Source organism: Nasonia vitripennis (genome assembly GCF_009193385.2).
Source record: "Nasonia vitripennis strain AsymCx chromosome 2 unlocalized genomic scaffold, Nvit_psr_1.1 chr2_random0004, whole genome shotgun sequence".
In the NCBI taxonomy this organism is placed as follows: Eukaryota; Metazoa; Arthropoda; class Insecta; order Hymenoptera; family Pteromalidae; genus Nasonia; species Nasonia vitripennis.
The window spans coordinates 1,815,670-1,831,797 of record NW_022279610.1 but is presented as its reverse complement, the minus strand read 5'-3'; the positions used below and the strand labels follow the sequence as shown (position 1 = coordinate 1,831,797).

The window sequence follows — 16,128 nt, the reverse complement described above, 5'->3', positions numbered from 1 at the left end:
TATTGCAGCCGCCTTCACACGTATTTATATGTGCGAGACTCGTGTAGTTGTGTATTTGGGAAGCTGTAGAGTGGGTATTAGAGTGGTACGAGAGAGGGAGTAGGTAGGAGGAGGAAGAGAAAAGTCCACCTGAGAAGGGTATAAAAACTCGGCGAAAAAACGGGTCAGAGTAGTGAGATAGAGGAGTGAGAAAGAAGGAGTCAAAGTTGAGAGGTTAGGAAGGAGAGTGAGAGAGATAGAGATAGAGAGAGCGGGAAAGAAATGATGAATCTGTCGTACACCGAGGTACAGGAAATAATCGGCGGAACGGAATACGGAACAGGAATAGAGGGACAGGGATTTAGAACGCCACAGTCGAGTATAGTGAAATCGATAGAAGAGGCGGGAAATTCAAAAAGTGCAGGTTCAACGAGAGGAGCGAAAAGGGGCGGAGGAAGAGGGGGAGGAAGAATAGGAAATGCGCTGAAGCAGAGAAAATTAGAGGACAGCTTAAAAGGTAAAGAAGATACAGGGCTCTAAAGAAAAGAGAGAAGTCCAGAAGAACACGTAGAGAAAAATAAGAAGGAAAGAACTGGAGAAGAGACAGCAGAAAGAAACGCATTTGCAAAAGGAGGGAATGTGAAAAGATCACCAAATGAAAAATAGAAAATGGAAGGAAAGAAAAGAGGGAAAAGAGGTCAAAATAGGATATAACAAACTGTGGATAAATGGGGTAGAGTATTTATGGAAGGAAAGAGAACAGGAATTTTTTCGGAGAAAGAAACGGACAGGAGAGGAAGAAAAGCGAGGAGGAAGGGAACATAAGAATAATTAATTGGAATGTAGCGGGAATAAAAGGTGTAGATGAGAGGACCTGGGGATTTATAAAAGGGTTTGATGTAATCTGTCTGCAGGAAACGTGGCTGGAAGATAAAGAAGGAAAATACGGGGATAAGAAACTAGGAGGTTATAAAGTCGGAGTCAGACATGCGAAGAAAGGGGGAGAAAGAGGTAGAGTGAAAGGGGGAATAGTGATGGCGGTAAAACAGGGAACAAAAAAAGAGAGAGTAGAGTGGGGGAGGGTAAGGACAAGATGCAGCAGCAAAATACAGAAAGAAGAGTGGCTAACTCACTTCAAAGGGCAACTAGGAGAAGAGATAGAGGACGAGTTGGGAATAAGTTCACAAGGAGAAGATGAAGAAGGAGATGGAGAGGAGAACGAAGAAAGAATATCCGAAGACGAGGTGAGGAAGGCAATCGGCAAGATGAAAAAGGGAAAAGCACCAGGAGCAGATGGTCTACAAAATGAGGTATGGATATACGGAAAAGAACAGTTAATAGGGGAGATAACCAATATACTAAATAAAATATGGAAAGGAGGAAAAATACCAGAAGAATGGAAAACATGAGTGATTACGACGCTTTTCAAGAAAGGGAAGAAAGAGGAGGCAAAGAACTACAGAGGAATAACACTTATGGACACGGGTTATAAACTATATGCAGAAATAATAAGAGAGAAGCTGGAAAACGAATTAGAGGGAAGGGAATTACTGGACGACACACAGATGGGTTTCAGGAAAGGAAGAGGGACAGCAGATGCTATTTTTATTCTGAGCAAGGCAATAGAAAAGGAATTAGAGAAGAAAGGAGGTAAGGTATACGCGTTTTTCGCAGATATGAGAGCAGCCTTCGACAAAGTAAATAGAAGAGAGATCTGGGAAATGATGAGAAAGCTAGGAATAGGTGGCAAAATAAGGAAGAGGGTAAAGGAATTGTACAAAGGGACCAAGAGCGAAATCAGAATAGGAGAGGAAAAGATAGGAGGTTTCATAAAGGAGTGAGACAATGGTGCCCATTAAGCCCGACGCTATTTAACGTAACAATGGCGGATACAGAAAAGGAACTAAGCAAAATACAGGAAGGGGGGATAGTACTAGGAAAAAAGAAATTCTGGTCGATCTCATATGCGGATGACGTAGTGATGGTGGCAAACAACGCGACAGGGCTAAAGCAGATTCTAAAGAAATTCAAAAGGATAATAGAGAGGAAAGGTCTAGAACTAAACACAGAAAAATCGAAGATAATGGTATTCAAAAATGGGGGAAGGAGAAAAAAGTTTTTTATGGAAAGAGAAGGAGATAGAGGTAGTGAAAAACTTTGATTACTTAGGTTATATGTTAAAAGAAAACGGGAAGGAAGAGGCACAAATTAAGAAATTAAAGGAAAAGGCAAGCATGGTAATGAGTTCGATGTGGGGACTAGAGCAAGAATTATTCAGAGACAACTGGTGTGGAGATGGAAGGGGAAAGATGAACTGGAGAAGATACACAGAAGATATTTGAAATGGATAATGAAATTGGACAGAACGACGCCGGAGCACGTACTACACCTAGAGACTAAGAGATACAAGCTAGAAACAAGGACAAGGAGAAGAGCAATAAAATACGAGGCGAAACGTCAGTCAATGACGTCATAAAATGACGTTATTATTTTCAACAGGGGTGATTTTGTTATGTAATACAATTTTATAGTTTCTACATCAATTCGTCACTGTCGGTGTGACATTTGTTAAAAAAAAGAGGTAAAAAAATTCATGCTGCAAATCACTTAAACCAATAAATTAGTGCAGGAATACCTGATGAGACTAAAAATAAAAAAAAATGTTATTTGCTGTTGTACGGCAATTTATGATACTATGGATGTACTTATTTTAAAAGGAATTGGAAATTATTCGAATTCTAAAAGTCAATTAAATGATAACCATGTACTTGAATGAACACCATTTTGAAATTTTACTCGATTTTTGATATGCAATCTGCAGTTAATTTTCAATTGTCAATATTCAACCTATTGATAGACCTAAATAATATATTCAAATACTTTTTTCTGGTTCAAGTCCAAACAGAAACTGGATTTTTTGGTGGTACAAAGACAATGGAATACGAATTTCTGATAGCATTAACAAAAAATGTCTAGATGATGATCATAAAATTTGTATTGATAGGCTGTTTCCAAACAAAGATAATTTACGCATAACTTCAGAACAAGTACAGTATCAGACTAATTATTATGATTGCGGTGTTTTTGCTATAGCATTTGCAGTCGCTATTGTATTTAATATTTACCCATACAATGTTCAATTTAATATTAGTAAAACGCGAGAGCATTCGATTAGAATGTATGATACATTAAATTTATCATTTTTTCAAATATCAAAAAATCTAAATTTAAATTATATTTTAATAAAATTAATATATTACTTTATTATAATTTATATAATTATTAACAGTAATATTTATATTTATATATTTATATAATTATAAACAGTAATCATTAATTCTTTTAAAAGCCAACACAAAGAAAAAGTAAATGCTAAAAATCAATCAAAAAATAATATAGATAATAAAATAATAAGTTTAGCTGATAAAACAACTAATAATTGTAATAATCATTTTAAAAGAATCATACTCATAGATGTGGATAACAATGACATTGTATATTTATTAAATCAAAATAGCAATAAAACTTCATTAAAACGAAAATTTGATTAAAACAGTATAATATTTTTAATACCTTATTAATAATAGATCAATAGATGGGATATTATAAAAAACACAGGAAACAGATCAATAAATAATTGATTTGTTTTTTCATATAGCCCATACTTATTATTCTATAACACTCGGTTAATATTTTCCTGCCGTGTTATAACCAGGGCCAGAAGGGCCCTGTTTATTGTAAATTAACGTCGGGCGTGCAGAAGGCACGGCTCGGTCGACTCAGATCAAGCACGTGTTTTTACACGAGCCCGCGGAGGCGGCGTAGGTCGGGTCGTAGGAAATAACACACGAGAAGTTTAGATAAGGAAATGTATATTCAATTGTAACTATACACGGAGGTGCAAACGCCGCACACTTCGACGAACGATAAAGAGAGACGAGAGATATTACCCTGTCGACGTGAGAGAGTGAGAGTGCAGGTACTTACAACTCGGTAGTGGCAGTAGTACTCGACGCAACGGACGTGGTCCAGTCTCGGACGTGAAGATGTACAGTTCGGACGGGCGTCGCAGCAACTCGTTATCAACTCGAATATCGTTCGCTCTCGAGATGCTCGCAGGACTCACAACAAATCCGCGTATACAGTAGTGCGAGCTACTCGTGTGGATAGCGCAGCGAGACTAACTCTAGTCGCGGTTCTCCCGGCCGTCGGCACATCGTTGTCATATCTCGCCAACGCTGTGCGGCCAGGCGGCAACCGCGCTACCTATGCTCTCACTCTCTCTGTCTCTATCTTGCCTCGTTTCTCGTTCTCGCTCGTTTCGGCGCTCGTTGGCAGCTTGCTGAAACAATAATCTTATTACATTTAGTACATGATTAGCCGTTAGACATTTGACGTGCACTTGGCCGTCACAATTCAAATTTAACTGTTACATTAACATTCAAGTTAGGGTTGTGCGAGTACTCGAAAAGTCGGGTTACTCGATCGAAAAAGTCGACTCGACGTGCTTGAGTCGAGTACCGGGTCGAGTCAAGTTACTCTAATATTTCGAACTACTCGAATTTTTCAAACTACTCAAATTTTCCGAGCTACTCGAATTTTTCGCGTTACTCGAATCTTTTGAGTTACTCAAGTGCCTCGCACTACTCGAGATTATTTTTTAACCATATATTTACCATACCACTCGAAATTTTATAATTATATTTACGTATAGCTTTAATACAGCCTCAGTAAAGCAGGAAGCAATGAAAGTGATAGCTCATAAAGCTTATACAAGCGAATTGCTTTTCGTTCGTATATAAACTAAGCAATAAGCTTATAAGTTAAGCTGGTCATGGTCAATCCCTATAGAAGTCGCAAAAAATGCACTGCTCTTACTGTTCTCGTAACTGCAGTTGTGAATCCCAGTTAGAAAAGCGCGCTACATTTACGCTCATCCGCGGGACGGCCTATTACAGGGTTACACTGTAAAAAACCGAGTTACACTGTAAAAAATTTTGTCGTAATATTACTAACCCAGTAGTAAACCAATCCGTCCTACGCCCAGAACAGTAAATTTACAACAATACAAGTAAATTCACAACGGTATATAGTAATTTTACTATTTTTCGCGCTGTAATTTTACAACGGCGGTAGTATTTTCAGACTGAACGCGAGAATCTGACCCCTGTAAAATTACTACGCTATGAGTAGCAAACTAATCCGACCTACGCTGGGTGGAGCAATTTTACTACAAGAATAGTAAAATCGCTAGATTTTTGTAATTTTACGTAGCTGAGAGTAGTAAAATTGCTATACGTGGGGTTGGAACCTCATGTAATTTTACTACAGTATAGCGATTTTAAAAAATCATTTTTTGTAACACATGCACGATTTTCGCTTTTTTTTGACCTAAAATTAGGGACTAAAGTAGTCGTTTTCCGACCGGCGGGCGAAAAAATGCACCGCTAATTTCGAGTAGCGGGCGCATAAGTACTTTTTCGATACAGTGTGCGTAAAATGCAATATTACGCACGCTCCGCGTGCATTCAAGCACATTTTCCGCCCCTGCATAAAAAAATAACGTTCGATACACGTGCGAAAAGTTGAAATATACTATTGCGCCCGCTACTCAATTCATTGGCAAATCTTCTAAAAACGCGAAATTCAGTACATGCGTTACAAAAAATATGGTGTGCACCAAGGGCTTTTTGGCCTCGTGTGGTTGCAGTACTTGTCTGCGGCTCGGGCTAACTCGCCTTGACTGCAAACTCCACACTCGGCTTAAGAAAGCCCACTTTACGCCCTTGGTACACAATCTACTATTTTACAGTGTAGGTTACTATAGGGAGACTTGTTTGACATTTTCGTTCACGCTTTAAAATACGCTGTTTTTAGGTTTGTCTATCTTTGTCCAAGGTTTTCATGAACTTAACCAACAAAATAACCCGATAAAAACGTAAAATACTCACATTTTAAGTAATATAAAGTCGCGAGTTGTGCTACTCTTGATCGCATTTCTGAACTGTACTGCTCTTCGCGGCAAATCATGAGTTGTGCTAGTTTTTGTATGAAAATTTTAACTGTGCTAGTCTTCGTACGGAGCGACGATATTATGTATGCACCCTGTCTATGTGACTTAACAAACACAGGCTCATAGACAAGAGCATACCCGTGCGATATACATACATTAACTGGGTTCAAAACGGACCTGGCACCCAAAAAATACTAGCTGATTCTGCATGTGAAAAGGATAAAAAAAGGTATCTATTTTGTTGTAAACCTAATAGTTTTTGATTTAAAAATAACTTAATATTTAAAAAATCAAGTTTATTTATATTTTTAATTCAAAAACTATTAGGTTTACAGAAAAAAAACATGGATACCTTTTTTTATCCTTTTCACACGCAGAATCAGCCAGTATTTTTTTTTATTCACTTATGTCTTTTAACAACAAAGTTTAAATTTTGACCAAATTGCCGAGTGCCATATGCGTCATAATACATTAAAAAGTTATAATTTTACTATATTTAATAATATAATATCCAATTATTCAAGGCCCAATAATTTCGAGTAGCTCGATAAAGTCGGGTACTCAATTTTTTTTCGAGTACTCGACTCGAACTCAAAAAAAAAACTCGACTCGCCCCGACTCGAGTTTTTCGGGTACTCACACACCCCTAGTTGAAGTGTATTTAACTGTATACTGTGTTAAATATTTATTTAAGGGGACACACCACCTATAAAATTGAAATCAAAATTTTTTAATAAAAATTTATAAAGACTTATATAAATAAACCCATTTTTTACAATTCTTAGACATAATTACCTTTATTTTGATGGTTTTAGATCTTCTCTATACCTCTATAATACCTACGTATAGTAGGGAGTCCAAAATCCGGATATCATTTAAAAGTACATTAGTTATGGTATGGATAAGGGGATTTGGTTTGAATTTCATAGAAAAAAAGTTACATGATAATTATGTTAAAATTAATAAAAAATTGATCAAAAAATCGGTAATATGCTTATAAAACTTTTTCTATGAAATTCAAACCAAATCCCCTTATCCATTTTTATTAAAAAATTTTGGTTTCAATTTCAAAGGTGGTGTGTCCTCTTAAACGTACATTTTTTAAAATGAATTATATTGATGTAATTTTTAGTATTAGATACATTTAGAATTGTGCATAATTTCAAATATTTTGATTTTGACGTCATCTAATGTCGTATTTTCAACATGGTAGTTATATATGAAGTAAAAACAATTTAGATATTAAAGCGACACCTAACGTTGAAGGAAGCTACGTGCCAAGTGTAGCCTCATTGAATAAGCATTACTAAAGATATACAACTTTAACACCATCTATTAGGAAGAACCGAAATTATTTTTCCCCAACCCAATATATCTGGCCCGTCGGACGGAGAGATAAAGATTTCTTGACCAACTCCTGCTCTTACGGGGAAGGACAACCCGGCCTGTTGACCAGCGACTGGACAAGAGGACATCGGCTCCTGCGAGTGACCCATCAAAATCACTAGCGCCGAGTGTGTGTGAGTGTGTGGTGTGTGGTGCGCGCCTATTGAGAGCGGTGACTACGAGTAAGTAGGGCTGAGCCTTTTTCTTATAGTGTCAGCGGTAGCAGCGGCAACATCTTTGCGACTTGGTGTAGCGTCACCAAGTAGCGGCCATCTGGTTCGCGCGCGTCTGGGTTTCGAAATACTCTTACGCCGAGTCGACGTTAATGCGACTCGGCGCTTACTTGTACAGAGTCAAGTTTAGCTGCACAATATATTATTTCTTTGTTTTATTTTTATCGGGACTTGCTTCATTTTTCCGAATTGTTCTCTCCCGTTCCCTACGTCCTTATTGCAAATACCTCCACGGGCGTTGCAACAAACGGTTACAACGCAAATCTGAGTACTGAACACGACGTTCGCGAAGCAGCTCTTGAAGCAAGCTGCGTTGCAACGTGAGCAGATCATAGGCGTTGAGAGGGTTCTCCGCCGCACCAAGGAATTGTGATCCAGTTGAATATTGCCGAGTTTTCCCCACGAAAACGAGCCCTGTTACAATATAAAACACTAATAGGGCTCATTTCAAGATAACACTTAAAAAGCTCAACATTCGCTCCATTTTTTTATTGGCGAAAAGAACGTTTTCGATGCATGTGTTATGAAAACATTTTTCTAAATAAGTTCTTTCGTATAAACATCACAAAAAAGTTAAAAATTCACAGTTAATATTTCACAATGGTAATGAATACACCGACAATGTGCATATTTTTCGCGATTAACTATTCGAATGTCATATTTTGTCGTAGCCGAAATATAATACCCTGGATTTGTGATTAATGTTGTATCGATCATTCATGAAGCTATTTAATGCTTTATCGTCAATAACCCTAAAAAAAATTTTAAATTATAAAAATACATCACTTACCATCAACATCAACTTCAGCAATAATTTGTCGCAATGTTTCGTCGTTCAGTTCATGGCCCAACATAACTAATATAGTTCCCACCATATCAGTACTAATACAACCTCTTTTCTCATGGTCAAAAGCATCGAATGCCATTTTAAGCTCTGTTAATAAAATACGCATATTTTGAGTTCTTGTTTACAATTATTTAGTTAAAGATAATTAAATTATTCCCAAAATACCATTACTTGTTTCAGCAAGACAAGTTACTTGTTATATCTTAAATAACAATAAATAACAATAAATTAGATTTATAAATTAAAATTCTCAAAGATAAGTTGAGAAAACATTGTTTGCTAATTGTTAGTATAGTCAAATTAGCTTTTGTACATAAACAATTTATAGCAATATAGTAATTATTCTGCACTTGATGTGACAAGTGAAATAACCCTGTTAAAAATAGTCAATATATTAATTAATTAAATTATTAATTGAATTCTAAGCTAGATCTGCATCATATTTTTTGCATGAGAATTTGATTAAAATTGATAGAATCGATGGAAGTTGATAAAATTCAATACAAAATAGTACTAGTAAAATCAATAGAAATAAATAGATGGTTCATTGACCATTATTAATTCCTGTTGATTCTAATTCATTTCAATTGAGTCCTTGAATAAAAAATGAATTAACATAGAATTTGTTAATAATTCAATCAAACTCTATTAAATATAGGAATGAATATAGGACCTCAAACTAAATATAGGAATTATTTGTCTTATGCTCATTTTTTTCACGTGATTTTCTCGTGATTTTTTCGTGATTTTTTAAGTAGGGTGTATACTGCGTAGAACATTTATTCAAATGTACAGTTTTGAAAATGAGTTATATTTGTAAAAATTGTACATAATTATAAATATTTTGATATTTCAACACTAAAAAATGTATGTATGTGTGTGCGTGTGTGTGCGTGTGTGTGCGTGTGTGTGCGCGCGTGTTTATTTGGCGTAGACAGAGCAAGCTCTGCACAAGTGGCTCTCCGACACCGGATCCCCACACAGGGACTATCGTTAAACAATACTTCCGTAAGGCCCGTTAACTAGCCTTTTTGGTTTCTCCTTTGAAGTTTGACATTTCCATACATCCCCCATCTACCAAGGTGATTAGGGGTTTAGGATCAAACTCGTCTTCTTCATTCTGCATCGTCCTGCCGTCTTCTTCATTCTCCATCCTCCAATCCTCTGCTTCCTGCAGCATTGTCTGGTCGTCTACTTCGAGCAGCTTCCACCAGCCATTCTCTGGACAGACTCAACTCCGGCACCTACGTTCTTCTGCATCAGGTGAAGGAGTCTGGGCTCAACTCAGTTACCTACGTTCCTCAGCATTGATCTGAGGAGCACTTAGAGGAACTCAACCCTAGCTCCTACGTTCCTCTGCATCGGGGAGGGAAGTGAGATAATATTATTTTTATATATAATATTTTGTATTATCATCTCTTCACCGCTCTTTTTTAAACTTGCTTCCTCTCTTTTTATCTTTCTCTGCATGCGCTGTAATCTAGCTTCTCCGCCACCACGTGCTGCTAAACTTGGTTCCTCCCCGTTCCTCACATCTTGTCTATTCCATTCCTCCTTTCTGTGCTGTTCTTCCTTATCGACTAACCTAGTTCCTTCTTCTTCGGCTCCTAGTGACTTTTTGCATAAAGCCCCTAGATGCTTTTGCGCGGTCTGTTTGAATTTCTTTTATTCCTCTTCAGCTCTTCTTTTTCCTTTCTCGCCTCTATTCTGTCTCCTCCTCTTTCTTTTTCCTCTTCCAGATGATTCCGTTTAGGTCTCCTACCTAATTTTTTCTCCCTCCGCAGACCTCTTGCCATTTCGTACCTGGTATTTTCGTTTCATTTTCTCAGTGTCTCCTCTCCCTTCCCGCACATACTACACCTCCTCTCTTCTTCGCTTTTCCAGCATTTGTTGCCTCTTGTTTCGTTCCCTAATCTGAACCTCGCTATGATGCCAAACGACCCTCTCCTGTACCCTCCTTCATCTGTCAGGTGCTCCAAGTATTCTCCTTGTTCTTTCAGCAGCTCCCTGCTTTTCCTTGCGTAGTTTGAATCCCTTATCTCCTCTCACCACTTTTGCCATTGCGTGTCTTTATTTATCCTTTCGATTTCCACTTCTATTCTTTCTCCTTCCTCTACCCTTCTTGTATATTCTGTCTTTGCTATCTTACATTTCTCTAGCTTGCTCCTTCTCACGTCCTTGCCTCTTCCCTTCGATCCTCCTCTTTCTCCCTCCTTCTTCAGCAACCTCCAGCATTCTCCTAGGATAGAGTTTTTTATATCACTGCTCAGTTTTCCCTCATATCTTATCGCCATTTTTCTTGCCCTTGTATCCAGCTTAAACCTCTTTGTCTCCCAGTGTAGGATTTTCGACGGTGTGGTCCTCTCTAACCTCAGTACCCATTTCATATATCTTCTCAGTACCTTTTCTAGCTCTTCGTGACATTTCCAGCCCCAAATCTCCGCTCCATACTCCATTACACTTAGTACAAGTGTGTCGAAAAGCTTCATTCTGATCTTCCAGTTTTCCTTACATATAGACTCCCCGATTCCTCATACCGTGTTTATAAACGCCATTGCTTTGAATTTCAATTTCTTTATCTGCTCCTCCTCTTTTCCATTTTCTTTCATTGTGAAACTCAGATACTCAAATTTCTTTACCACTTCTATCTCTTCTCCGTTCCACTCGAAATTTTTCTTCTTCTACCTCCGTTCTTAAGTATCATCACCTTGGTCTTCTCTGTGTTCAACTCTAGTCCCTTTGTTTCCATAACCGTTTCAAACCGTTTCAACATTTGATTCATACTTACCGCGTTTGTTGCCAGTAGCACCACGTCATCCGCGTATGAGATTAACCATATTTTTTTCTTTCCAAGAATAGAGCTTCCTTCTTGAATCTTGCTCATCTCACCTTCCACGTCCGCCATTGCCATGTTGAATAGCATTGGGCCAAACGGGCATCCGTGTCTCACTCCTTTCTGTGTCTCGAAACTTTCGACTCCCCTCTCTCCTGTCTTCACTTCACATTCTGTTTTGTCGTAGATCTCCTTTACCCTTTCTATTATTTTTCCGTTCACTCCTAAGCTCTTCATCATTCTCCAGATTTCATTTCTTTTAATCTTGTCGAACGCAACCCTCATATAAGCAAAACAGGCATATATTTTTTCCCCTTTTTTCTTTAATTCTTGTTCTACTGTCTTGCTCACCACGTAAATCGCGTCCGTCGTTCCTCTGCCTCTTCTGAATCCCATTTGCGTGTCGCTTAGTCTGCCCTCTTCTTCCAGTTTCTTTTCCATCCTACCTCTTATCAGTTTCGCATATGTTTTGTATCCTGAGTCCATTAATGTTATTCCTCTATAGTTTATGCAGTTCCCTTTCTCCCCTTTTTTGTAGATCGGTGTCACTGTCCCTTTCTTCCATTCCTCCGGCAGGCCAATTTCATCCCATATCTTTCCCAGGATCTCTGTTAACTCTCCCAGTAGCATATCCTCGTCGAATTTTCATGCCTCGTTTTGTATGCCGTCTCCTCCTGGAGGTTTTAATCTCCTTGAACGTTCCAATTATCTCTCTTACCTCGTCTATTCCTATCCCTCTTTCTTCACTTCCTTCTCTTCCTTCTGTCTCCTTTTCTAATCCATTCTCTTCTCTTATCTTCTCCTCTTTTTTCCCCAGTTGTTCTTCGAAATGTTTCCCTTTCCCCTCTAGCGTAATAGCCATTAGCATACCCCATTTTTACCTTCCACTGCTATCCCCTCACTAGCTTCTCTTACCTCCGTCTCGTATCCTTGCAGCCTCTTTTATACACAGTCTACTTCTCCTTTTTCAGCCCACGTTTCTTGTAGGCAAATGACGTCGAAGCCTTTCATAAACTTCCACCCTTCTTCTTTTATTCCTTTTATTCCTGCCACGTTCCAGCTTAGCACCTTAATGCTCTCCTTTTCCTCCTTCTTTCTCTTCGTCTTCTCCTTTTCTTTATTCTTTTCTTCTTTTTGTGTCTCTTCGAAAAAGTTGGTCTTTCCTCTCAGACCAGACGTACTCCGTGTCTCCGACCGTCAGACCATTCCTCCTTACCTTCACCTTGTGCCCCTCTGCTCTCCATTGTGTCGTGGTCAACGAATACCTTAGTCCCTTTCAGTTTACTCTCGCTCTGCATCAATTTTTCTTTTTCTTCCTTGTCTCTACACTCTGCTCCTATTTTTCTGTTGAATTTTCCTCTGAGATACCACGTTATTTTGAATTGGTTCTTGGTTCCTAATTTTTCCTCTGCCCAATTGCCTAATTTCACTTGTCCTATTCTCCTTTTAACCCTGATATCACTACATTATTCCTCTTTCTCTCTCTTTGTCTTTCCTCTATTTTTCATTCTAGATCTTTTATCTGTTTTCGGGCTTACTGTTCTCCTTCTGTGCCTTTCTCCCCTGTCTCTTTTCCTTCTCCTGTAACCTCTTCCGTCGCCTTTTCCTTTAGCCCCTTATTTTTTCTTCCATTTCCTTTTTCAGTCTTTCCTCTTCTTCTGCCCTCTTAATCTTCTCCTTCGCCTCCAATCTTTTTTTCCTCCTCCATCTTCGTCTTGAGCTCTTACATTTGCATTTTCAGCTGCTCTACATTCTCCTTCTATTTCTTATCCTATTTTTCCTCTCATTCCTCCATCATATTTTTTCTCTCCTACAAAAAATATTATTTAAAAAAGTTTTCTAAAAATAATCAACAAAAGTTGTTTGAATACTTTAAAAAGTAACAAATTTTATGTTAATTTCCAGACAACTTTTTTAAATAATATTTTTTTGTAAAACCTTAAACTCATCTGGAAACTATATATGTTTGAAGCATATTTATTAGTATAAAAGTGCTCTTCAAAGCTCAAATCTTAAGTAAGTCTGCAGTAGCTGAAAAATGGAAATTCTGAATTTTGGCCTTCAAAGAAATGTCATACCTGATAATATGGCACATATTAACATGGTTTTATGTTTCTTACATTATACCTAAATATATTTAATACTTTAATTCATTTTTTAAATAATTTGAGAAAAATATAAACAAAAAATTGAATTTTTCATTTTTCGACTATTTAAGGTGTACCCGTCCCCTTAAACTGTTAAGGGATAAGACTAGACGATGAGAGGAAAAATCGTCTTTTTTCCTATTCTGATTATCGGTTGTGTTACCGGATAGTTTTTTTAATATACTGACCATGTTTTATAAAAGAAATTCGTATTCTTATCAAACAGATCAATTTTTCAGATGCGTCAATTGCATAATCTAAATAAAACTACTCAGTTTCATTTGAATAATTTTATTGATCTGCTGCAGCAAAAAAAAAAAAATGTTAAATTTTAATGACGATTTATTTGTGTATAAAAGATTTTGGGGATTGTAATGAGCAAAAATTGCATTGCAAAAATAAAAAACCGAGTCCGTAGCATTGTAGTGTTAAGTTTAATGAATCTTTCTACCGAAAGAACATTTTGATCGGATTTTCTGTTTTTCTAGAAGTTTGGAAATACAAAATACCCCATGGCGAATTTGCGAAGCTTTTGCGCCGACATCCCCTTAATATTGAAGTTTGCACTCCATATTTAATTAGTATTTTCGATTCCACTTTGTTTTGACTTTTCAATTTTAAATTGTAAATTGTATTGCATATATTGTTAGTGCATAATAATACTGTTTAATAGTTATTATTTTTCTCTAATTATTAGTGATATACATATATATATATATATATATATATATATATAATTTGTTAAATTGCACAATTGTCCCATGTATGCGTATTCTGCCTTCAATAGAGTACTTCAATGGAATTATTAGATAAGTGATTTATTATAAATTATAAACAAAAATTATTGTTTAAAACTTTTTCTATCAAGCATTTACTTTGTGAAATTTATTTTAATGTCGTTGTAGGTTCTTCAATGTTTATGATGTTTGTAGTTGATGAATTTTTCTATTAGCCTCTTGGACTAGTAAAGTCTATTATTTTTAATTAATTGAAATTATTATTTATCTTGTATATATTTTGTTGCATTTTATTGTAAAGTATAATGTCATTGATGTTTTATTATAATTAAAAATTGTGTAACAATTTATTTACGGTTAAAATTATGATTAAAATGTTGTTCTTATTTAAATTTTTATTATCAAGTGGCACGGTAGCGCCACGAAGGCGAGTTTGAGAAGCAGACGAAGCCGTGGCGCCCGTGATACTATTTACTTATATATTGGTATTCAGATTTTTCATAAAACAGAAAAAAAAGCTTATCGTTACGGTTCGTGAGTTTTTTTGGCTCATCAGTATATTTTCTGAGCTAAACTTTGATTTCCAATGGAAATATTTGTTAAAAAGCCGTTTCGTTTAGTAATAAACAAGTTTATATATCACAAATGCTCAAAACAGTACTCTACTTTTTTCTCCAGTGTGGTAGGACCGTGAAGTTGGCCGCTCAAGCTATTATGTGTAATATAGTTGGGCATTGCTTCCCAAAGATTTCTATAATACAGTTGGGTATCGCTTTCCCACAGATATCTATAAGTTGCGCAGAGTAAATGTGTTTACATTGTCTGCTTGGCTTTAAGGTTATCTTTTTTGAACAACTGCCGCACTGTCGCTGCACAAACTTTCTGAGTATTCGGGGTCACTGATGACGGGGCCTAGGAAGTGGATTTCGTGACTTTTTGTGTATACATGCAAATATCGTTTCGCGGTAGTCGGTCACGCTCGATGTCTAGGTGCCAAGGGTCTTATATGACGAGGCTGTCGATATATATTGCGCGCTGTAAATTTTTGTATCCACGTGTTAATATCGGCCATAAATGCCATGAGTGTCTAGGGTGACCGATAACGGAGTCAGTACGCACTGTTCTTCTTGGCGCAAGAATGTTAAAATCAGTTATGTTTACTGTCCAGGTACATGCGGTCGACAATGACGCGATTAAGGTAGTGCGTTCCATAGCTTTCATTATCTAAGTGTAAAAACTGATTTTAGATATCAAAAGCTACGGAGCGCGTCAACAATACCATGTCATCGGCGACCTCATGTACCTGGATACCATACACAAAACGTATCGATATTTACATCCCGATGGTAACACCTATACTGGCAACCCCGCTAACTAATTTTACATGTTTAACAAATTTATTGTATTGAAAATTTGTTTTGGATGGATCGCGCGATTAGTCGCGGAATGAATCGCGCGATTCATACAAAAAACAAATTTTCAAATAAAAAATGATTCAAGAAAAAAAATTAAAGATAAAGGATGGGCACAAAGCGAAGAAGTGTAAGAACCAACCCAACTGTGTACTTTGCAAAGGAGGCACGGGTAAAAAGAGTGACCACGCAGCTGGTAGCTACGCATGCTCAGTTTACTGAGCTGCAGCAGAAGCCACTGACAGACAAAGAAAATGAAAAAAGTGCAGTTAAATATAAACTACTGCGAGACTGCAAAGGACCTTCTGAGCCAGTTTGTCCGTGAGACAGAGATCGACATAGCCATCTCTGTAAACAATACAGAGACCTAGACGAACCATCGTGAGATATGGACAGTACTGGTAAAGCGGCGATATTGGCATGCAGGAAAAAATGACAAGACGTAATGAAGGATTCGTACGCGTTAAGGTCGCAGGCGTACACATTTACAGCTACTAAGCTTCTCCTAACGCGCCGATAGAACAATTTAGACAACTGAAGA

At 37.2% G+C, this 16,128-nt stretch overlaps 1 protein-coding gene across 2 annotated transcripts in view; it reads right to left on the bottom strand.

The window, feature by feature from the left end:
- The window catches only part of LOC103317091 (troponin C, isoallergen Bla g 6.0101), a 179,645-nt gene that overhangs the window by 59,798 nt on the left and 103,719 nt on the right, over positions 1 to 16,128 (bottom strand). For both annotated transcript variants that reach the window (XM_031924018.1, XM_031924019.2), the window contains exon 3: positions 8,402 to 8,545. In XM_031924018.1, coding sequence (XP_031779878.1) covers positions 8,402 to 8,545 — 144 coding nt within the window. The remainder of the gene's footprint in view (positions 1 to 8,401; positions 8,546 to 16,128) is intronic.